This window comes from Lampetra planeri, chromosome 29 (assembly GCF_965212315.1).
Source record: "Lampetra planeri chromosome 29, kcLamPlan1.2.h2, whole genome shotgun sequence".
Lineage (NCBI taxonomy): Eukaryota > Metazoa > Chordata > Hyperoartia > Petromyzontiformes > Petromyzontidae > Lampetra > Lampetra planeri.
Genome location: NC_136135.1, coordinates 1,011,839 through 1,036,103, shown reverse-complemented (window position 1 = coordinate 1,036,103; position 24,265 = coordinate 1,011,839). Strand labels below are relative to the sequence as shown.

Below are 24,265 nucleotides of genomic sequence, written 5' to 3'. Positions count from 1 at the left end.
GTGCATGCGTTCTCAGCTATAAGACGAATTATCTATCCAGTGATGCACAAGCACAATTACCACGAGCTCACATTCGTCAATAACACTGCGGGCCTCAGAAGAGGAAAAACTATAATTAGGTGACGCTTCAGGCCACGGACCTTGTGTGATAGGCCAGAGGTGGAGTGGCAGCGGTTATTGAAAATGTGCAGTTTTGTTTTGTTATAAGCATTTGGGAGTTTGAAGTTATTGCGATTAAATGATGCACGTTGCATAAACTGTAGTCTAAAGAACCTTTTGAATAATCTTTATTCGGATTTGAAGACGGCACAAAATACAATAAAATGGTCATTCATTTAACAATAAAATATCCCAATAATCGACATTGGGGAAAAGTAACACTGCATGGAGTGACATCGCGACGAGCCTAACGATTACCGCACCTCGACTCGTGCCAACCCAGCCGCTGAAGCAGTCCACCTCGACCCTGCCAGCGGACCGCGTGAGCGCCACGTGGGCGATTGCTTGCGTGGCGATTGTCAATGGGCGCGGAGGGGATTCCGGTGTTAGCCTCGTCACGATGCCTGGGGGCTTCTCTTTCTGCTTTAGACATTTAACCTTGATTATCAACCGATGGAAAAAGAAAAAGTATCACTTTGAAATGGGTGTCGATTAAAACATTGTTTGTGCCACCACGTGGGGACAATAACTTGGCACTCCTTGCACGGCCGTGGCACAGCAATCTTGAGAGTATAGAAAAGACACATTACAGGCTTAATTCGTTCCCATAGCATAGAAGAATTACGCCTTTTTTTACCCAAGCAACGTTCTTTATAATATTTAAACAATGGATATTAATACAGAAAGCTACTAACTACATTATAAGCACACTATTAAAATAAACATGGTTAATCCATGCATTAACTAACATACAACAGCCCGTTATTCATAAGGGAATGGTCGGTAAGCGAACACATTGGGCTCCACTCGTTGGTTCTTTCGGTAAAGACACGGAGGTAGAATAAGTATAACCCGTAAAAACAGTTTTTCACTATAAATCCTTTATATGCGTCGCATCGGGGCAGCTAGAGTCCTCTCGTCCTCTGGCTTGAGATGGCTGCCACCTATGGGTCAGATGATTGTCTGGCAGCATTAAACCATTGGTAATTAAATATTTAATTTGTTTTCCCTAAACAGTGTAAAATTTAGGAATTTTTTTTTCACGAAAATTAATTGTGACGAGTCTGTGTGGAAAATGTCAGCTTGATTGGATCACGGGAAGTGGGTTAAAAAACGAGCGAAAGATTTGCACGGTCCTAAGCAAGCAAGTGAACTTAATATAAAGGATTTAAAAATATATTCGCCTGTGGAGGATGCGGGGATCGATCCCGCGACCTTTGGCATGGGAAGCGAGGGCGCTACCAACTGCGCTACTCCGCCACGGCCTGTGGAGGGGTTACGCTCTGGGCTCCTTACACTGTGACGTTCAGCCAAAGCCATGAATGAGTTGTATTTGAATAAATGTAAAATAAAATTTTTTTGCCTAAAAAGTGTAAAATTTTTGAAAAAAAATTTTCACGAACATTAATTGTCTCGCACAACGAGTCTGTGTGGAAAATGTCAGCTCGATTGGATCACGGGAAGTGGGTTAAAAAACGACCTAAAGATTTGCACGGTCGTAAGCAAGCAAGCGAACTTAATATAAAGGATTTAACAAGTATAACCCGTAAAAACAAAGTTTTTCACTATAAATCCTTTATATTCGTGGCGACTAGAGTATTCTCGTCCTCTGGCTTGAGATGGCTGCCACCTATGGGTCAGATGATTGTCTGCCAGTATTAAGCAATTGGTAATTAAATATTTAATTTGTTTTCCCTATAAAGTGTAAAAATTTTGGAATTTTTTTTCACGAACATTCATTGTCTCGCACAACGAGTCTGTGTGGAAAATGTCAGCTCGATTGGATCACGGGAAGTGGGTTATAAAACGACCGAAAGATTTGCACGGTCGTAAGCAAGCAAGCACGTAAGCAAGCAAGCAAGCGAACTTAATATAAAGGATTTAAAAATAGATCACGACGTTTCGATCGCCACACAAGCAATCGTCTGTCTTCCCACCTGAATCGTCTTCCCACTTGAAGACGGTTCCTTGTGTGGCGATAGAAACGTGATCTATTTTTCTACCTCCGTGACTTTACCGAAAGAACCAAAGAGTGTGGATTCCTGCAATCACTAACGCTTCAAATCAACATTGGGCTCTGGAGGCCTGTCATTAAGCGATTAGTCGCTTACAGGGGTGGTCGTAAATAGGGGTTCTACTGTAGATTTTGTTTTAAAAGGCATACAAAATTAACACTCATGAACAAAGTACAATCGTGTAGTTCACTGCAGAGGTTACTAAGGGCAGGGGGGGGGGTGAGGTAGTCCACAACTGGGTTCCCAATTAAGTCTGAGTCCACCTGGGGGTGGGCCCTGGTACGGCTCCGACTCAACCAGCAACTTGTGTTCAAGGCTTCAAGCGTGGGGAACGGAACAGGATGCTGGGATCCTGGTGCCTGTACCAGTCAGGGTCCAAGATCTTTAACCATCGCAGCCAGGGTGGAGACGTTTGAATATTACAAGAATTTGATTTATATTTTTAAAAAGTTCTGCAAAAGTGTGGCTTAGGATAAAATCAACTAATTAAAAAACCTAAAGATTAATAGGAGCAAAAGTCACACACTCGAGGAAGTGGGGCTTATGAAAGGTTTCATTACCATTGGTCAAGTCGTACGAGTGTGAAAAGGAGAAATTACTCGGCGCAAGTTCGAGTCCAGCTTCAAATTGGAAACCCAGGCACTTGTTCACGAATTCATTCCTTCCCTCCTCCGACGTGGTGCTCCCCGTTCACTCATATCCCCGGAGCGTATTTGCCATGGAAGCCGTAAGGGATGGCGACTCGAACCTCTGCCCGGGCCACTTCAGCGAAGGTGGCAGCGTCGAGGATCAGGAGGAAGGCGGGCAAGTCCTGAACACGGGACAGACCAACTTTCATCATCACCATCATCAATCACCACACTCAGCATTTTCTGATCATTCCCATGTAATTTCTCATTCTTTGCGATGAGATTCCTAGAGCTATCGTTTTGTCATTTGCCATTCTCGTCGATACTGTGCGATGTCATGTACGAGTCTATGGCTTTTGTCAATCCACTGCTGGATGACAGCCCCCTCCCGTGCCTGCGCCGCATCGCGCTGAGAGTCGGTGCCGCCCCCTACTGCCCACGATGAGGCGTCATTTACTCATCATCCACTTGCACTTTCCACCTCCTCCACACCTTTACTCAGAGAACTCCTCTCCAGGCAAACTTTATTATTTTACTAGACAGGGCCCACTGGTGTAGTAGGAATCCCGCATCGATGTTACATCAACACGATGGGTTTTTTTTAGCACAGAATGACGTTTATCGCGATATCAGCATCCCACAACCTCGTGTCTCTCAATGTCACCGTCTTGGCGTTTCGTCCACTCCGTTGCCCGAATTCGACACGCAAATTAAGTCGATTCTTTGGCAGTTTCATCTCCTGCGGTTCACTTGCCACGCAGCTTGCCATGAGGTCTTCTCATCCTAAACTATTTATAGTTTACCAGGCAAGGCCCACTGAGCTATGTAGCTCTTTTTCAGAAGCGACCTGGCCACAAATGATAGCTCAACGAAGTGGCTTATCACGTGGACATTTATAGCAGCCAAATACTCTAAACGCACGTTTCTAAAATTTGGAGGGAAAAACCGGAGGACCTGGAGAAGAATCCACGCAGCCCTGGGGTGAACATGCACTCTCCAAATATACAAGCGTCAGGGTCAGGATCGAACTCACGACCTCCTGGATACCCACGAGGTCATGAACACGCAACCACCCAGAGGGCAGATGACACCACCGACCCCTTCGGGATCGCCTTCGAGAAGAATCTCCTCCGTGGTAGAAGCGGTGCGTTCACAACCACGTGCAGGTGGACTGCTCTCCCCGTAGCAACACCACATTCCGCCGACAGTAAAACAAGGTTGTTGTTTTGCCTAAATGACCACAAGGTTTGTCGTGCGTTTTACTTTACGAAGCGTCTTAGAATCCGGAGAATGCGATACTGCATCGCGCCGCGTTGTCCCACCGTCGTGGCGCGATCCGGTAGGGGGGGGGGTGGAAGGGGGGGGGGCGTTCGGGGGGAGGGGGGGGGTCACGCACCGGGAGGGGCGAGACGACCACGGAGAGGAGCAGCCCCGAGTCCTCGTGCTCGGCGTCCGGGGACTCCACGAAGACCGGCTCGGACGGGAAGTATCCCGGCAGCCTCCACTCCTGCGGCAGCAGCAGCGTTAGCGTCAACATCGGGCACAAGGGCAGCGACTCTCAACTTCTGTTCGAGGCTCACACTTTACTATAACATGTGAGCAGTGTTGCTCATATTATGTGTTGCTCAGTCTACAGGCGCTGGAGCCGGGGGGATGACTGCCTGGCTCTGCGCGTCTGGAACCTGTTTAAGTACATTTCTTGATCGTTAGGATGATATCTCTCGCTTGCGTATTCTCCAATACAAGCGTTCCTCTTCCCATCTCTCAGCACGCTGCACTACGAACCCGGCAACCCGAGTTCGATTCTCAACCATGGCTGACATCAGTGGCTGGGTCGACTCCATAATAATGTGTTTTTCACTTTAACACCAAAAAACACAAACACACAATTGAGACATCACCCGGAGTGCAGGTTGGTATTATGTGGGGGGGGTCACACACACTCAGCCCAACAGCCTCGGCGTGCATCGCGGTCAGCTGATCGTGGCCTCGCCTGCTGTGGGTTCCGAGGCTCCTCGTGTCTGGGCTCCATCACCGAGGAACTCTGCCCCAGCGCGTCGCAGATTCCGCCCGCAGCGGCTACTTTCATAGCAAGCCTTGAAGCCTTTTCCTACAATTGATCCTTCCGGTTGCATTTTGGCATCTTGGGATTATTTTACTGTCCCCATTCATTTCCCCTTCACCGCATTTTCATCATTGTGTATTCAAGGTGCTCTCACACCACTTGTCTCTGTTGAAATGTTTCCTTTGAACCTCGCGTCGAGAGAAGCCTTCAAACACTCGGCAGAATGAAAAGGGCTCTCGGCGAATAACCGATCGGTGGTGCGCGTCATCGTTCAGGCCGCCTCCCCAGTGCCTCACTTCTCCGCTGCTCCCCCACCCCCCCCACCCCCCCACCAAGCCCAACCCCAGCCCCCTACACCCAAACCCTGCCGCGTCCATCTCGGGATTTTGCTTGGAATCATTTTTCCTCCCCTCCTCCTTCTTGTTCTGTGGTCGGTGCAATGTACTGGGCCCACGTTGAGTTGTGGGGGGGAGGGGAATAAGTAGATACATAAATGAATAATAGAAATCTCCGGCCGAGGTTTGGCCTCGCTGCGGCTGCTCACCGCCGCGATCGCCCTGGCCACGACGTCCACCTTGAGCAGCAACTCGCCCACCAGGTGGCGGAAGCCGCAGCCGTAGGCGAAGCGGTAGCGGCGGCCGTTGTGCCGCGCGTAGTTCACGGCGGGAAGCTCGAAGCCGCCCGTGCGGGACAGCTCCTCGTCACTCAGCAGCGCCTCAGGCTCCACCCACACCTGGGGGGGGGGGGGGGGGGGGCACGCGCACACCGCACGCACGCACATGTAACGTACGCACACCACACGCACGCACATGTAACGTACGCACACCACACGCAACACACGCACACCGCACGCACAACAGACGCAACACATGTAACGTACGCACACCACACGCAACACACGCACACTGCACGCACAACAGAGGCAACACATGTAACGTACGCACACCACACGCAACACACGCACACTGCACGCACAACAGACGCAACACATGTAACGTACGCACACCACACGCAACACACGCACACCGCACGCACAACAGACGCCACACATGTAACGTACGCACACCACACGCAACACACGCACACTGCACGCACAACAGACGCAACACATGTAACGTACGCACACCACACGCAACACACGCACACCGCACGCACAACAGACGCCACACATGTAACGTACGCACACCACACGCAACACACGCACACCGCACGCACAACAGATGCCACACATGTAACGTACGCACGCACACTGCACGCACGCACTCCACACGCACGCACGCCACACACACGCACTCCACACGCAACGCGCGCCAGCCTTCGTTTCGTGCTGCTCGCTAACAGCGCTTGCCCCAACAGCCAGTTGTTTTATATGTACGTTGAACTTCTTTGTACGTAGAACTCATTTCGCACCGTACGTAGCCAACTGTGCTAATGGAAGTTGAGAGGGAAGGACAACAAACTAAACACAACATGCAGTTCTAACGAAACGAGTAAACTTGAATCTAGATTATGTAAACGTACATAGCTCCAGTGGCTTCCAAATATCTCAAGCAAGAACATTCCAGACGGCCACAAAAGCTCCTCCGAAAGAGCTATGCACTTTTAAATCTAGATTGAAAACTCATTTCTTTAGAACTGTTCTTGTGTTTAGTTTATTGTCCTTCCCCCGCACCTATTAAACGTGTTTGGCAACGTACGGTGCAAAAGAAGTTCAACATACACCACACAGCCCCTCGTTTCCTTTCAGCACGAGGAAAAACCTCACAGCGATCGTGTTCCACTACACACATCCACAATTGCGAACACAATGCACGAGTGTGTCACACACACACACACGTGTCACACACACACACGTGTCACACACACACACACACACACGTGTCACACACACACACACACACACGTGTCACACACACACACACACACACGTGTCACACACACACACACACACGTGTCACACACACACACACACACGTGTCACACACACACACACACACGTGTCACACACACACACACACACGTGTCACACACACACACACGTGTCACACACACACACACGTGTCTCACACACACACACACACGTGTCTCACACACACACGTGTCACACACACACACGCGTCACACACACACACACACACGCGTCACACACACACACACGCGTCACACACACACACGCGTCACACACACACACGCGTCACACACACACACACGCGTCACACACACACACACACGCGTCACACACACACACACGTCACACACACACACACGCGTCACACACACACACACGTGTCGCGCACGCACCTTGCTCTTGGTCTTCTTCGGGGTCCCTGCGGGTGTCGACGCCGCCTCTGGCAGGGGCAGCAGCAGGCGCTGGAGACCGTAGCGTGGCCCGTTCTGGTAGATCTACACAGCCAGCAAACAGGCAAAGATCCCCCGTGTAACCTTGCCAGACCGTAGGGGCAAGTGCTGTGAAAGCAAGCACCACACCCGGCCGCCGCCGTCTCCCCAGTGGCGATGTTTAGACACCGCCAAGCCAGGTACCACTCATTTGAGTCAATTCATGGCAGAGCCCTGGACTGGTTCGGATGTCATTGGTGGTGGCCGTGAGCGGGAATCAAACCGGGGTCACCGGGTTTCCAGCACAGAGTGCTAACGACTGTGCGACTGCTCCCCACAAAGACAAAGATCCCCCGTGTAGCCTTACCAGACTGTTGGGACAAGCGCTGTTTAAGCAAGCAGCACCCAAGAAGGCCGGAACGACACCGGATCAAATAATCTTTATCACCGGTATTGGCCTTGAGCGGGTATCGAACTCGGGTCGCCGGGTTCGTAGCGCAGCGCGCTACCCGCCACACCGCCGCTCTCCCCCCCCCCCACCGCACGCACACCGCCACACGAGTCGTCGCTCACAATTTACAGAGGGGAGCAGGGAGGAGGAGGAAGCGGGGGGGGGAGAACCTTCCGCAGGGCGGCGCCCGTCTGCCGCATGTTCACGAGGTGGTAGGCGGAGTAGGCGCCGCTGCCCTCCTGCACGCACAAGTCCACCACGAGGCGCCGGGCCACGCGGTGCCGCCCTTCCCCCGGCTCCTCCGTCTCCTCCTCCTCGTACGCATTCACGTGGTGCAGGCACACCAAGGGACGGGTCCGAAACTCCACGGGCACGGGCTGGGCGGGTGGGCACATGCACAAAGACAAAGATCCCCCGTATAACCTTAACAGACCGTAGGGGCAAGTGCTATTAGAGAGCGCCTATGAAGGACGGCACGGCACACGAGGGGGTGGGTAGCCAACACCACGCCCTGCCGCCTTTGTCTCCCTAGTGGCGATGTTTACACATTACACTACGTACTCATTTGAGGCCGAGTCGACCTAGGGGAGGCCCAAGACCGGTTCAGATAATCGTCACTGGTGTTGACCGTGAACGGCAATCGAACCCGGGTTGCCAGATTCGCAGTGCGCTACCAGCTACACAACCGCCATTCGCCACGAAGTGGCGGTGACGTCACCACGACGCTTGTGCCAGGCCATGTGCACCTTGAGGCCACGTGAAGTGTCGAACGCCCGCTGGCAGGAGGTCACGGAGCAGACCCAGGTGCCACGGGTCGACTGACTGAGACGACTGGCTGATGCACCACCTGTGCCCCCCCCCTACTGTGTCAACTTTATCACTAAACCACGTCGAAAAAAATATATCCAACAGCTACATTACCGCACATGGACACACACACGTGCTAAGACAAAGACCCCCCCGCCCACCCCCCGTATAGCCTCTAGCAGACTCTTGGGGCACGTGCTGTTAGCGGGTGCCGACAGCGCGCACTTCACTGACTAAGGGTAGTATACGAAGGACCGAGAGGGTGACGATGGATGAGGGGGGGGGGGTGCATGGGGGGGGAGGGTGCATGGGGGGGGGTGGAGCTAATTAATTGCAGACACCGAGGACAGGCACCTGCAAACACTGTGGTTCTTCACGTGGGTAAGTAGGTGGGTCCGATGGAGGTGGGTCCGAGGAGGTGGAGGGGGCGTACCTCTCCCGTGTGCTTGTTGACCACGTGGATGCGCGTGCCGCGCCGTGGCTCGTACACCATTGCCTGCTCCACCGTGGCCTTGTGGCGGAACGGCAAGCTCATCAGCCTCACCATGTCCATGCACAGGGGCATCTCCAGGAACACAATGTAGTTCTCCGTCATGCCTGGCCACGCGCAAAAGGCAAAAGACGCCCCGTGTAGCCTCCACGGTCTTTCAGAGAGCGCCTACGAAGGCCGACGTTTCGCCCCGCTCCTCTCGTCATCACCAACCGGCCCCGACCGGCGCGTCGAAGCAACGCTCGTTACCGACAACCCTCGCCATCGGCACGGCGCAGGGATCGAGGCCATCGGCACGGCGCAGGGACCGAGGCCCTCGTCCAGCAGTGGATTGACAACAGCAGAATGGCTTTGCGGATTGTGTCTCGAAGTACCAACAACAGAATGGCTTTGCGGATTGTGTCTCGAGGTACCGACCCCCAAGTGGGTCTCACCGAAGCTGTGGTAGTACGAGGGCTTGAGCCGTGACGAGGCCGGGATGGACGCCACGATAGTGGCCCCTTCCATCAACGCTGGCCGCCCGTCCGCCTGCCGGCCGCTCTTGCTGGCCGGGATGCGGATGATGTTGTAGCTGGGGCCTGCAAAGAGGACGAGTGGAGGGAAGCAAGAGCCACAGTCAGTCGGAGGGTCTTACGACACGCAGCACCTTGTGGATTCACGCGGCATCTCAACGGGGAACCTCTCCCCCTCTCTCTCCCATGGTGTTGTACAAAATTCAGTGGCCCATTGAACCAAAGAACGACGCAGGGAGCCAAGCACTTAAATATTTGTTAATAACGTGCAAGTGATGATGATTGCTATGCCAATTTGAAACGGATCATCAGGAAAATATATTTTTTATGTAATTCTTATCAGGCCGCATGGTGTAAACTGCAGTCTCCAACTCTCATCAACAACTCCACCTCTCTCCGGCCTCTTTCACGTGATGTGAAGCAGAGCCATTGCCTAAAAAGGTCAACTATTGTATACTTTTAAGGCCACTGTCATTAACGAATTTTGTGGCATTGAATCTGCGAGTAGCTGGCAAGAGAGGAAGTGGAGTTGCTGGCCGTGCGAAGCCTTTCGGGGTGGAGGGGGGGGGGTAGGAGGGGGGGTGCAACACTCACCACCTTTGCCGAAGCTGTTGCCCAAGTTGTAGGATGTCCCATCAGGGTCCGAGTGAGGGTGCGCCGTCGCCATGCTCACAGCCACCAGGTCGCTCCAGTTCACCTGGCGGGGTCAAGGTGGGGTCACCGCTAGCCACAAAGGTAACAGTGCAGCCCTGCAGTGTCTTGATCACGCCGATGCTGGCGAAAGGGCCTCGCGGTTAGAGGGCGGCGCTCCACCGAACCCGCGAGGGATCTTTTGGCCTTCCCTTCCGCACCGACCAGAAGTCTTGGAAGAGATGGGAGTACACACACTTGACCCCACCATGCACGACGTGGCGATCGACTGACTTTGGCACTTAGATTTATATTTCTGGGTGGACAGAGGCAGTTGGGTGGACAGAAGGAGGGGGTGGGGGGGGGGCCACGTCGACCCGATAAAGTTGCCGAGCCGGTGACGTCGACCCGGCAAACGTCAAAGGCCACGGCGTGTTCTTCGTCATCGCCGCCATTACCTTCTCCTTTGTCTGCAGGGTCACGGGGTCGATCCTGCGCAAAGCCGGGGTCTCAGACATGGCGTAGAAGTCCTGCTGGTACTCCACGATGGACACCAGGTTGTTGTCGGACATCTCTGCACGGTTTGACCAAAGGCAGAAAACAATTTGGGAAATTAAAAAAAACGACGCACACTTGTGGATAACGCGACGCTTTCCCACGCGTGCTTGTTTTTGGCATGACAATCATCGGCGGCATCAGTTTCCCGCACCTTTTTTAACCGCGTCCCGTGTTTTTTTCGTTATCATCGTATTTGTGCTTTGCAGCGCTTCCCGTACGAATAAAGATCGCTTAAAAAGTTATTCAAATGCAGCTCACTTGACACGAGCCTCGTTTATCAAATCACTAAAACTTCACAAGCTCCGAGAACGCGGCGTGTAACACACACGCGCAGTCAGTTAGAACTCATCAAATAATGCGACGTGCTACGAAAATTATTGTCATACGATTGCCATGCGATCAAATGATCGATTTTTCTTATTCAACAAATATTGTCCAAAAATATTTTAGGAGCAATGATATACGTGCTTTGGTATTTTATAAACGCAGACGGTATGGCTCTTGTGGATCGTACAATACCGCAGCGCTGCCAGATCGCAGCAACCCAGCACAGCAACAACGAATACCGTTCGCCGCTAAGTAGCAGCGACATCGCCACGAAGCGCGTGCCAGGCCAGGTGCACCTCGCGGCCAAACGGAAGCGTCAACCAAAGGCTCGCCGTGCAAGAGGAAGGTACATTCTAGAAATGTTTGAAAATGTCAAATCGGCGATGCGAATCGCCATATTTTTAACAATCCTCATGCCGCACGTCGCGTGCAGCACCGCCCACGCTCGCCACGCACCTGGGACCCTGAAGCAGGCGAAGAAGCGGTCGAAGAGCGTCTTGCAGGGGTCAGGAAAGGCCACGGTGCCGAACTCGGACACGACGATGCGCTGCCGGGCCTCGTTGAGGAGGTACGAGTCGCTGCGCAGGAAGCGGCTCGAGTAGGAGACGCGGCCGTCGTGCACGCGGAAACGGTGCATCAGCGCCATCCCGTCGAACCAGTGGTTGTAGCTGCGACGGGGAGACGCCGTCCCTCACACGTTAGTCTCCTGGTATTTTATGGTCAAACCACCACACATGACCAAGGGACAACGTATCATCACCCCGCCCACCCCGTTCACCCCACTCACCCCGCTCACCAGTCTGGCCCCACCTCGAAGCGACCAGGCCCGTTGCGGAGGAGGGAGCCGCTAAGCCAAGCAGGGATGCGCCCGGTCACCGTAGCCTCCACGGGGCCCTCCACCTCCTCCACAGAGCGCAGCAGCGGATACAGAGGCAGCAGATCCCCGTCCTCGGCCTAACAACAACAACCTTTCAAGAGCTGCCAATGCACGTGAAGCACGAGATGGTGGTCCTTGATGATGAAGAAAAGACGTCACGAAGCAGCTCTTAAAGAGCCGCTGGTTGCTGGACCCCCGGCCGAGAGGGACACGGCGAGAGGGACACGGCGAGAGGGACACGACGAGACACGCGGCGTAGTCTTCTGCCTCACGGTGGACGTCGAAGATCCCCGTGAGGTTCTTCGAAACAAGAGTGGGGGGGGGGGGGGGGCGTGTGCCGAGTTCGCGGTTGGCTACGTAGGGTGCGAACGAAGTTCAACGTGCGTACACGCGGTCCGAATTTAACAATTCCATTCAACCACTCCACCCGGTAGGTGCCCCATTGGGAATTGCCACGAGGTCGCCGCTCCTGGCGGACTGACATCCGCATCGTCGAGGTCTACCAATGACAGTTTGTGACGTAGTGTCGTGCGCGTGTGTACGCGTCACAGTCGCACTCTTTCTTTCCTGCCTGTTGATTGACCAAATAGAAAATGTACAATCGGGTATGTTTACACAAAAATAAGTGGTTTTATATTTAAAACATTTTAAAGTTTAATTACGATAAAATCTATTTTAAACTATCTTAAAGTCCAATTACAGTTTAAGAAAAATATTTTCTCCGCTAAAACCCACGGAGAAACCAATATCAACCACAGGGGTGATTGTATTCCATTGTTTAACAATTTTACAAATAAAACTTAACTCTTCCGTTGATTGCAAGTGTAATTTGTTAATCATTGTAGAATAACAGTTGCAGTGATTTTATAATGCTGCGTCTTTTTATGTTTCACAGTCTAAGTTCATGCGAAACTGTTGGTATAGTCCCCCCCCCCCCCCCCCTTTGGCCAACAGCTACGGTGAGCAATGTGGATCAAAGCGATTTGTGATAGTTATACAGATTGCAGAATCATAATATTCATACTGCAGTTGGAATCCCCAACGCCCCCGCCACTCGGGGGCGTTGGGGCACCGCCCCACCAAGCAGCTGGAGCTGAGAAATGATTTTAAAAAAATAAACTTCTCTATAAATTGTTTCGTTGTGTTTAACATTTTCATTTAAAATATGATTTCAGCATGAATTGCCTAATGAAGGTAACATTTTAAGTTGTTCGTATTATAAACTACAGTCCGATTTGTGCCATATGTAACCAACCGTGCTAATCGGAGGTGCTGGAGGTGGGGGTTTAGACAATAAACCAAAACACAGAAAGAAGTTCTAAGGAAATTACTTTTCAATCTAGGTTTGAAGTGCGCGCACACACACTCATAACAAAGCCAATAAAAAAGAAATCGTCTTTGCATGACGGGGATAGCTGCCGCCGGGGGTGCCCCTTGCAGCAGAGCACCTCCGGTTGCAACTTCAGGAGAGGCGCAGTACAAGGAATGAGGGCAGGAGGAATGAGGGCAGGAGGAATGAGGGCAGGAGGAATGAGGGCAGGAGGAATGAGGGCAGGAGGAATGAGGGCAGGAGGAATGAGGGCAGGAGGAATGAGGGCAGGAGGAATGAGGGCAGGAGGAATGAGGGCAGGAGGAATGAGGGCAGGAGGAATGAGGGCAGGAGGAATGAGGGCAGGAGGAATGAGGGCAGGAGGAATGAAAGCGGGAGGAATGAGGGCGTGAGGAATGCGGGCGGGAGGAGTGAGGGCAGGAGGAATGAGGGCGTGAGGAATGAGGGCAGGAGGAATGAGGGCAGGAGGAATGAGGGCAGGAGGAATGAGGGCAGGAGGAATGAGGGCAGGAGGAATGAGGGCAGGAGGAATGAAAGCGGGAGGAATGAGGGCAGGAGGAATGAGGGCGTGAGGAATGAAAGCGGGAGGAATGAGGGCGTGAGGAATGCGGGCGGGAGGAGTGAGGGCGGGAGGAATGAGGGCAGGAGGAATGAGGGCAGGAGGAGTGAGGGCGTGAGGAATGAAAGCGGGAGGAATGAGGGCGTGAGGAATGCGGGCGGGAGGAATGAGGGCGTGAGGAATGAAAGCGGGAGGAATGAGGGCGGGAGGAATGAGGGCGGGAGGAATGAGGGCGTGAGGAATGAGGCCGGGAGGAATGAGGCCGGGAGGAATGAGGCCGGGAGGAATGCGGGCGGGAGGAATGCGGGCGGGTGGAGGAATGAGGGCAGGTTCACCACGTCCTACCTTTTGGAGGTGTCGTGTTTGCGGCTCCCCGCCATCCCGTTGCTCGCTGATCATCGTCGGCTCCATTGTGTCCCTGGAGAGGGTCGGGTCAAGGTTTACACACAGACAGTGGTGGGGCAAGGTGCGTGTGTGTATGGGTACGTGGGGTGTGTGTCTGCGCGTGTCTGTGTGTGTGTGGAACGGCAGTGCAGCGGAGAGCATTGTGCTGCATGCCAAACCCGATAGCCACAGTTCGATTCCCGCTCACGGCCAACACAAGTGAAGATTATCCGAACCGGTCCTGGGCCTCCCCTAGGTCAACTCGGCTTCAGTGCGTAAATGCTGCATCGCCACCTCAGGAGACAAAGGCGGCCGGGCATGGTGCTGGCCACCCACCCCCTCGTGTGCCGTGCCGGCCTTCATAAGTGCTACTCGCTCGCCGCACTTTCCCCCGACAGCGTGTTTAGGTCTACGAAGGGGGATATTTGACTTTGTTTTGTCTGCAATTATGGGAGCGGTGGCACGCTCACGGGCCAATGTCGGTGGCAAATATTTGTAGCCCGGTCAGAATGCGTAAATACTGCGCCACTGTCCTGTTCAGTCGCTCGCTCTCGTCGAGAGAAAGGAAGAGCGGGCGAGCGAGCGAGGATGCATCCTCTCGGCAGGGGAGGGGAGGGGGGAGCGAGGATGCATCCTCTCGGCAGGGGAGGGGGGAGCGAGGATGCATCCTCTCGGCAGGGGAGGGGAGGGGGGGCGATGTTGCAACTCCGCGAGATCCCAACCGAGAAATTTGTCCGCAACCTTCAGCATCGAGGCGTTTCGCCAACAGCAGTTGCGTTGCGTTGCCATTTCCTCAAAGCGACCAACGCTCTACCTTGTCCTCATCTGACCGCCTCTCATCTCGCCACGGCTCTGTTATTGGTCTACATTCCTAAATAATCTTAGCTCCGGCTACATCTATTAGTCCCTCCAGATCTTGCATCCATCATCACGATGGGATCGTACGATTCGAAAAGGCCGACGGGCTGAGCGTGGCAAATTTAGTTTTTTAATCATTGTCGTGACACAGCCGCACCTGGCGGTGTGCGGCCACAGACACTGTGGGTGCCCGGGGAAAGAGAAAGAAGTAGTGAAGCAAAAGCTTCGGCCCACAATCTGTTAAAGGGGCACCAGATTTGAAACCAATTTTGATTCTGCCCCTACCCCGCCCTACCCCGCCCTACCCCGCCCTAACCCCCCACCCCCCCCCCCCCCCCCCCCCCCCCCCCAATTGGGCCGGCACCACCACAGACCACCACCACCACCAGCAGCAGCATCATCATCATCATCAAAAGGCCCTCTGCCCACAGTGGGCAGCCTTGCCAAGATCAGTGACAGAACTCCACGAATGGGGCCAACTCCAAGCAGCAGTGCGGTTTCTCTGCGGGGTGGAATGTCTCCCGTGCATCCCCAAGTCGAACCACTACCCCCCCACCCACCCCACTTGTGCGTCTTTGTTGCTTCGTGGGCTCCACTGCAGTTTCCAGCAAAGCAGCGATGATGACGATGATGGTCACTGGACGAGTCTCCTGTGGTCGCGGTGCATGGCACGTGCAGTCCAGCCCTACTAGCCCCAGTGGCGTAGCGAGGATATTTTGCGCCCGGGGACGAACTATAAAATTGGCGCCCCCCCCCCCCCCCCGTTTAATCACATTTCCTATTACATCAAATAAGGAATAACAATTTCAAATTGTAATGAAACATTGTATTTAAAGAAGCAAATTTATAGAAATGATATTACATGGCTCACTCAGTCACTGTCGTAGACTGGTTGATATAGTCTACAATAGATACATTTTTCTTGATTTCACTGTCGCAAACTGGTCAATAACGTAATCAACATCTGTTTTTTCCAATGTTTCTCTTTCAACGCTAAGAAGAGCAAGATCGCTGAGACGATCTTGTCCCATTGAAGCACGCTAATACGACAAAATAAGTTTCAATTTACTGAACGACCGCTCACAGCTTGCAATTGAAACAGCTATTGATAATACAAATTTGCAGTGAAATTCGCAAATTCGGAAATATGTCGTCTCCATAAAACACAATAAAACCAAGAAAATCCAAAGGAGTTTCTGGTAAAACTTCATTCCGGTTACTGAGCAGCAGTTTGCAATCTAGTGGTCTAGCTAACACAGTAACACTCTCACTTAGTGTCCGCCAGCGAGCATGGCTCGGCTCTTAGGTCAGTTCAAATATAAGGTACGAGCGACGTACACGTGTAAGTGAGCCTTGTAGTAAATGCTGCTAAATGAAGGCCACGCTTTGTTGACGTGCGTGGGTTGCTCCGGCTGCTGCAGCCGCCTGGAGCGTGGTGGTCTCACTAATAAGAACTCAAAACAGGCCGTCGTAGTTTCCGCCACCAAGAAACAGGCCAGTGACTAAGGCTGAAAGACTGCCGCCTGTCTATTGTTTGGGACGTTCTTCCATCTAAGTTTTTAATAGGCGCGCGTACCAAAATGTAATTACATGACACGTAGGCTGTGTGTGGCGGGATATATAAACTTTTAGGTTGAGGTGTAGATTTGTGCAGTCATTTCAGGCTGCCGCGCCCGCCGCAATAAGTTATAATGTGACGTTGTAAGCCTCATTTGGGCGCCCCTTTACCTTGGCGCCCGGGGACACGTGTACCCCCCTGCCCCCCCCCCTAGCAACGCCTCTGCCTAGCCCACCCACCCAACCCCAAGCGATATTACATAACACATCTAGATAGGAGAGATGTAGCACGCTATATATGTTGTTGTTTTTTTTATTTAAAACTTTAGTGACTGCAGGGATTCATATTTTTGGTTCTTTTGGTAAAGTCACGTAGAAGGGAAACAATCAAATAATAAAAATATAAAACAATAAAATTCTCACGACGTTTCGACTGCAACACAAGCAATCATCATCAGGTGTGAAAAAACACGGCAAGAACATTTGAAAAAAGTGGCGGTTTGTTCTTAACGTCAGCACCACGGACAGCGATTAGGAAGTTGTTCAGATGGACGAGTCCATCTATCTTCTTGGTTCTTTCGGTAAAGTCACGTAGAAGGGAAATAATAAAATAATAAAAGTAGAACATAATAAAATTTAATTCTCAGCGATGATTTTATTTTATTGCTTTATTTTTTTTATTTTTCTCGCTGAGAATTTTATTTTATTATGTTTTATTTTTATTATTTTAAAAAAATTCTCATTAAGAATTTTATTTTATTATGTTTTATTTGTATTATTTTATTATTTCCCTTCTACGTGACTTTACCGAAAGAACCAATAAGATGAATCCCTGCAGTCACGAAAGCTTTAAATCGAGTCCATCTATGTTGAACTTCCTTAGCACCGTACGTAGACAAAAAATGAGGTGCAGCAGTGCGGGATGAGAGTCGTGATGCGGACAAGTTGGAAACGACAGATTCATTGGATTGACGTCGATTCAAAAAATGATCCCAGGTTTGTTAAAATGTGAATAATTTGAGATATTAGAATGGCTTTTTTTTTTTTTCAAAAAACCCGAGGCCCGTTGAGCTCCTTGGGACGCGAAGCTTTAATTTGTTCTGTGTACGGACAGATACGAAGGTTGTTTATTTGCCGTCTGATGCTATGCCGTGATTTCTATTCTCCACAACCACGTGAATGATTACGTTGTGTTAATCCTACATACAATAGTCAGTAGTAGCGACTATTTACTGATTCTATACATCCCTACATACCCTACATACAGAGTCGGTAGTCTCTACTACACCACTCGACATACAGAGTCAGTAGTATCTACTACACCACTCAACATAGAGTCAAGTAGTATCTACTAGACCACCCTACATACAGAGTCAGTAGTATCTACTACACCACTCAACATAGAGTCAAGTAGTATCTACTAGACCACCCTACATACAGAGTCAGTAGTATCTACTACACCACTGGACATATAACAGAGTCAGTAGTATTTGCACACATGGGGGGGGGGGGGGCGGCATCAGTGGGGGTGAGGGGCACCTGACGCCCTCTGCGAGGCATCAACAGTCTGCATTAACCGCACACACGTGGCAAAAACAAGCTAACAACAAACATGCTTCTGAAAATAGTCGATCATTGATTAAATTATCCGGCGTCCAACATTAACCGTCTAAACCGGCAAAACCCGCGCTCCAAAGGCTGTAACCAGTCCGGAGATCTTCAAACACGCGTGTTGTGTTGACACGCGTGTTTGAAAATCAAGTCGACTCGACTCACAGTAATTTATAACAGTATTTTGTGTCCGTCTCTATGTTTATTTATGCCAATTTCATGTAGGAAACCCATTAAACACACACACAAAACATACACGCAACATTTAAACGGATATCATACAAGAATGCGATGGTGATTATGATGATGAGTGATTATTCGGCGGTTGTGAAAATCCGGGCCCCCTCCCCCGTCAAGCCACTGGATAATTAATGATCGACTGTTCATGCATTTTATTTTGAACGGAGTGGCCTCACCAGACACAGCAGGCCTTCCGCGTGGCCTTATTGTAATGTTTTAACATCTTATCACCCGCTTAATTGCAATAAAGGGTAAAACCCATTCTCACTTGTCATCGTTTCCCTTCCCCCACCCCCACCATACTGGCAACAACAAAAACCTGTCCCCATAGACACACACACACCACCTGTCCCCATAGACAACAACCGACATTCGCCACTTAGTGGCGGTGACGTCACCACGACGCTTGTGCCAGGCTATGTGCACGTTGAGGCCACGTGGAAGTGTCAAACGCCCGCTGGCAGGAGGTCACGGGGCAGACCCAGCAGGTGCCATGGGTCGACTGACTGAGATGACAGAGATGACTGGCTGATGCACCACCTGTGCCCCCCCCTACTGTGCCAACTTGCTGTGCTTTAGCCACCCGGCGCTCCGCTCGTTGTTGTGAGCGTCGCTCCTCTGCCCTCCGTTGTTGTCGGAGGGCGACTGCCTCCAACTGCCCAGCAGCGTCCTTAACGAGCCTCCTCCACAGAGGCCGATCGTGACACCGCTGGTACCAGTCATCGGCAAGTCCACTCAGCTCCACATCCTCCTATACCACATCACTCCATCTCTTCTCCAGCCCGTGCCGCGCCCGTTTAGCCCCCTCGATCTGGCCGAACAAAAGCTGTTTAGGCATGCGATGGCTGGGCATAGACACACACACACACACCGATTAATGTGAAACTTCGCTTCCTAGGAGGTCCGTCGAAGTGCCAACAAAAGTGCTCGCCGCACGCGTTCTGTCTGTACAGAGGGGGGGGGGGGGCTGGGGTCGCGTGGGTCTCGCCAGGTGCTCCGTGATGGGCTGCACGCGAGCAACAACAATTGTCCGATTGTCACAACTCAGGTGGTGGTCCAAGGCACCGACGCAAGGTCGACACGATGGAGTATCTGTTTTGTTTTACAGAATGAACATTAATCGCAATATCAGGGTCCCCCACAAACTCGTCCTATGATAGAGTCTGTTCGAAGTCGCCGTCGTGGTGTTTCGTCCGCTCCGCTGCCTGCATTCGGCACGCGACTCAAGTCGATTCATTGCCCAGTTTGATCTCCTGCGGTTGTGACTCCACACGCAGCCTGCCGTGAGGTCTCATCCCAAACTATTTACATTTCGATCTTAAATTTGGAGCTTTTGTGACTGCAGGAATTACTCTTTTGTTCTTTCAGTAAAGTCACGTATAAAGATAAAAATAATAAATTAAATTATAACATACGACGTTTCGATTGCAACACAAGCAATCATCATCAGGTATAAATGAAATGGCAACAAAAATCTAACCAGAAAACTATAGACAGACATATAAGCAGACAGATATCACCAAGATACATAGAGAGAGAGTAACACAGGCACAGAGAGGGAGATCGTCTCTGTGGCGAGGCCTTAAATAGACAGAGGGGGGCGGGGGCGGAGAGAGGGAGGGGTTAGAGAAAAAAATAACATGTCAATGAGTGCGGCGACGCGTGGTCAATTACGCAAGCTTGAACATTAGGAAAGAGGGAGAAAGAACACACTAAATTTTGATCTTTAGACGTGACTTTACCGAAATAACCAAAGAGTAATTCCTGCAGTCACGAAAGCTCCAAATTTAAGATCGAACCACTTCTACGGGGAAGTTTCAAGTTTATCTTTTTCTCTCTCTGGGTTTTTTGTTTTCTCTCTCTGCCTGTGTATTCAGTGTATTTTTTCTGTCTCCACTCGTTTTTGTCGTTCTTATGTTCTGCTCTGTGTGTGTCTCCGTTCCTCTTGTTTTATGTTTTGTCTCTCTTTGGAATTTTCACACTTAAATTCTAACTTAGCAATCTTTGAAATACGTAATCGACCAGGCTATGCGTTAATTGTGTGTTGACCGACTCTCTGTGTTGTATTACATAACATTTCGATATTTTGCTAGGTTATTTTATTTAGTGTGTTCTTTCTCCCTCTTTCCTAATGTTCAAGCTTGCGTAATTGACCACGCGTCGCCGCACTCATTGACGTGTTATTTTTTTCTCTAACCCCTCCCTCTCTCCGCCCCCGCCCCCCTGTCTATTTAAGGCCTCGCCACAGAGACGATCTCCCTCTCTGTGCCTGTGTTACTCTCTCTATGTATATTGGTGATATCTGTCTGCTTATATGTCTGTCTATAGTTTTCTGGTTAGATTTTTGTTGCCATTTCATTTATACCTGATGATGATTGCTTGTGTTGCAATCGAAACGTCGTATGCTATTATTTGATTTATTATTTTTTTCTTTATACGTGACTTTACCGAAAGAACAAAAGAGTATTTACATTTCACCAGATGAAGCCCACCGAGCAAAACAGCGCCTCCTTCAGAAGCAACCTGGCCACCAATGATAATAGCTCAACGTGGCGGCTTGTCATCACGTGGACAGCAGCCAAAACCTCGACACGCGTGTTTATTATTGTGGAGGGGGAAACCCGGAGGACCCGGAGAAAAATCCACGCGACCACAGGGAGAGAGAGACACCGCAAACTCCAAATATACAGCAGCAGGCGTCAGGGTCGGGATCGAACCCACGACCCCCTGCAGACCAGGCGAGGGAGTTAACATCTCACAGCCACCGCGGGGTCCCCATCCGTCCTCACCTCCGGCTCGCCGAGTTCGATTCCCGCTCACGACCCACCAACAGTGACGATTATAGAACATCGGTCCTGAGCCCACCCTAGGTCGACTCGGCCTCAAATGAGCACGCGGTGTGCAAACATCGCCACTAGGGAGACAAAGGCGGCCGGGCGTGGTGATGGCCACCCAGCCCCTCGTGTGCTGTGCCGACCTTCATAGGTGCTGCTCGCTAACAGCACTTGCCCCAGCAGGCATGAAGTGGGATGTGTGTCGTTGTAGGAGTCCGTCTGGACTCCGTACTCACACGCGCTGTGCTCCGCGAACGATCTTCAAATGCTACGCCGGTGGAATCGTGAAAAATACTCCTCGTGCCAGATGGTTGGCGGTGATGATGGTGGTGGTGGTGCCGCTATGCTGATGAAGCTGGTAATGGCGATGAATATGATGATGCTGCTGCTGCGGTTGACTGTTGTCGTTACCGATGCCGATCGTTCTGCTGACATCGCTGCCGATGTTGGCGATTCTGACGCCGCTCATGATGTCTAGGACGGCGGTGTTGTTAGCGATGCCGATGTTGTGAATAGCGATGCCGATGTTGTGAATGACGATGCCGATGTTGTGAATGATGTTGCCAATGTTGTGAATGATGCCGATGTTGTGAGTGACGATGCCGATGTTGTGAATGATGATGCCGATGTTGTGAATGACGATGCCGATGTTGTGAATGATGTTGCCAATGTTGTGAATGATGCCGATGTTGTGAGTGACGATGCCGATGTTGTGAATGATGATGCCGATGTTGTGAATGACGATGCCGATGTTGTGAATGACGATGCCGATGTTGTGAGTGACGATGCCGATGTTGTGAATGATGATGCCGATGTTGTGAATGACGATGCCGATGTTGTGAATGACGATGCCGATGTTGTGAATGACGATGCCGATGTTGTGAGTGACGATGCCGATGTTGTGAATGACGATGCCGATGTTGTGAATGACGATGCCGATGTTGTGAATGACGATGCCGATGTTGTGAGTGACGATGCCGATGTTGTGAATGACGATGCCGATGTTGTGAATGATAATGCCGATGTTGTGAATGACGATGCCGATGTTGTGAGTGACGATGCCGATGTTGTGAATGATGATGCCGATGTTGTGAATGACGATGCCGATGTTGTGAATGACGATGCCGATGTTGTGAGTGACGATGCCGATGTTGTGAATGATGATGCCGATGTTGTGAATGACGATGCCGATGTTGTGAGTGACGATGCCGATGTTGTTAGCGATGCCGATGTTGTGAATGAGGATGCCGATGTTGTGAATGAGGATGCCGATGTTGTGAATGAGGATGCCGATGTTGTGAATGACGATGCCGATGTTGTGAGTGACGATGCCGATGTTGTTAGCGATGCCGATGTTGTGAATGAGGATGCCGATGTTGTGAATGACGATGCCGATGTTGTGAGTGACGATGCCGATGTTGTGAATGATGATGCCGATGTTGTGAAGTACGATGCCGATGTTGTGAGTGACGATGCCGATGTTGTGAATGATGATGCCGATGTTGTGAATGATGATGCCGATGTTGTGAATGATGATGCCGATGTTGTGAGTGACGATGCCGATGTTGTTAGCGATGCCGATGTTGTGAATGACGATGCCGATGTTGTGAATGACGATGCCGATGTTGTGAATGACGATGCCGATGTTGTGAAGTACGATGCCGATGTTGTGAGTGACGATGCCGATGTTGTGAATGATGATGCCGATGTTGTGAATGATGATGCCGATGTTGTGAGTGACGATGCCGATGTTGTGAGTGACGATGCCGATGTTGTGAATTATGATGCCGATGTTGTGAGTGACGATGCCGATGTTGTGAATGACGATGCCGATGTTGTGAATGAGGATGCCGTTTTTGTGAATGATGATGCCGTTGTTGTGAATGATGGCGATGAATGCGGGCGGGGAAAGACAGCGGAGCCGAGGCTACGGAGTGACCGAGATTGGATTATTGTGGTCGTCACCGCTTACACAAAGAGTTACTTGCATCGTCTCCTCCGACCTTTGAGATTACAGAAGCTTAATTCCCGGCACGGCTGGAAGTCTGTGATTAAAATAAAGAGGCTTCATAGCTCATCGGATTTCTCCGGTATAGATACATATTCTGATTCTGCTCAACGATGTACCAACCAACATGTGTATCCCCATCTACAAACGCTTTATTTGGAAACGGACATGAAATTCGTGCCGATACCAAAACACAGTATCGACAAAACAACACAATAACCATCATGTGCGTACCTGCAAAGATGCTTAAACAACAGCAACCACAACAACCAACCTCTCGTGTCGCTTCGCTCCTCCGGTCTCTCCAACTCGATCCACGCGGTGACCCCACGCCCCCCACTCTCCCCGCTTTATAGATTCTCTGCCCTCCAACCCCGCCTCTCTCCACGACGCGTCGCACGCACAGCTGCGTGTGCACGTACGCAGAAAGTAATCAGCGGACGACAACAACAACAACAACACCACTCATTCTGACTTACACAAACACAAGAGGTGATGGAATAAACTGCGTCTATTTGGTCCCCCCGCACCCTTAGTTATTCTTTCACAATATTAGTTTGACTGTTGACATTCCATATCTTATCAATAGCTTTTTATCTCTGCGTGAAATTACTTTTAAGATTAAGAAGTTTTAGATTAAGACGCTTAAGATTAAGACGTTTAAGGTTAGGACGTTTAAGATTAAGATGTTTAAGATTAATATGTTTGTTTTTTAAACGACTCCCCGTGAAGGCGCCAGCCAAAAAGCCACAGGGGGGGATGCCAACGGGCACCGCCTCTTGTTCAATCAAATTAGTTGTGGTCGGTGACGCCGCTGGCAGTGGGGAACAACCACCAACAACCACCACCACCACCAACCACCACCACCAACAACCACCACCACCAACAACCACCACCAACCACCACCACCAACAACCACCACCACCAACAACCACCACCAACAACCACCACCACCAACAACCACCACCAACAACCACCACCACCAACAACCACCACCACCAACAACCACCACCAACAACCACCACCA

General features: G+C 51.0%; 1 protein-coding gene across 1 annotated transcript; it reads right to left on the bottom strand.

Annotated features, from left to right (window-relative positions):
• Positions 1-270: 270 nt before the first annotated feature.
• LOC144728545 (carotenoid-cleaving dioxygenase, mitochondrial-like) lies at positions 271-23,588 on the bottom strand. The gene is made up of 13 exons (XM_078608053.1): positions 23,513-23,588; positions 14,092-14,164; positions 11,777-11,934; positions 11,437-11,648; positions 10,554-10,669; positions 10,060-10,162; positions 9,388-9,531; positions 8,897-9,060; positions 7,827-8,033; positions 7,170-7,271; positions 5,413-5,601; positions 4,200-4,310; positions 271-2,985 (listed from the first exon to the last, which is right to left on the bottom strand). Exons 2-13 carry the CDS (start codon positions 14,155-14,157, stop codon positions 2,869-2,871), a joined length of 1,689 nt encoding a protein of 562 aa, XP_078464179.1. The 5' UTR covers positions 14,158-14,164; positions 23,513-23,588; the 3' UTR covers positions 271-2,868.
• Between the last annotated feature and the right edge of the window lie 677 nt (positions 23,589-24,265).

Bases quoted from the DNA above. Each gene is read 5' to 3' on its own strand.
- LOC144728545 (XM_078608053.1), bottom strand. From the start codon at position 14,157: ATGGAGCCGACGATGATCAGCGAGCAACGGGATGGCGGGGAGCCGCAA. The intron at 5,602-7,169 runs GTGCGTGCGCGA...CCCCCCCCCCAG, and splicing joins CGAAGAAGACCAAGAGCAAG to GTGTGGGTGGAGCCTGAGGC. The intron at 2,986-4,199 runs GTGCGTGACCCC...TCCCGTGTTCAG, and splicing joins TGGTCGTCTCGCCCCTCCCG to GACTTGCCCGCCTTCCTCCT.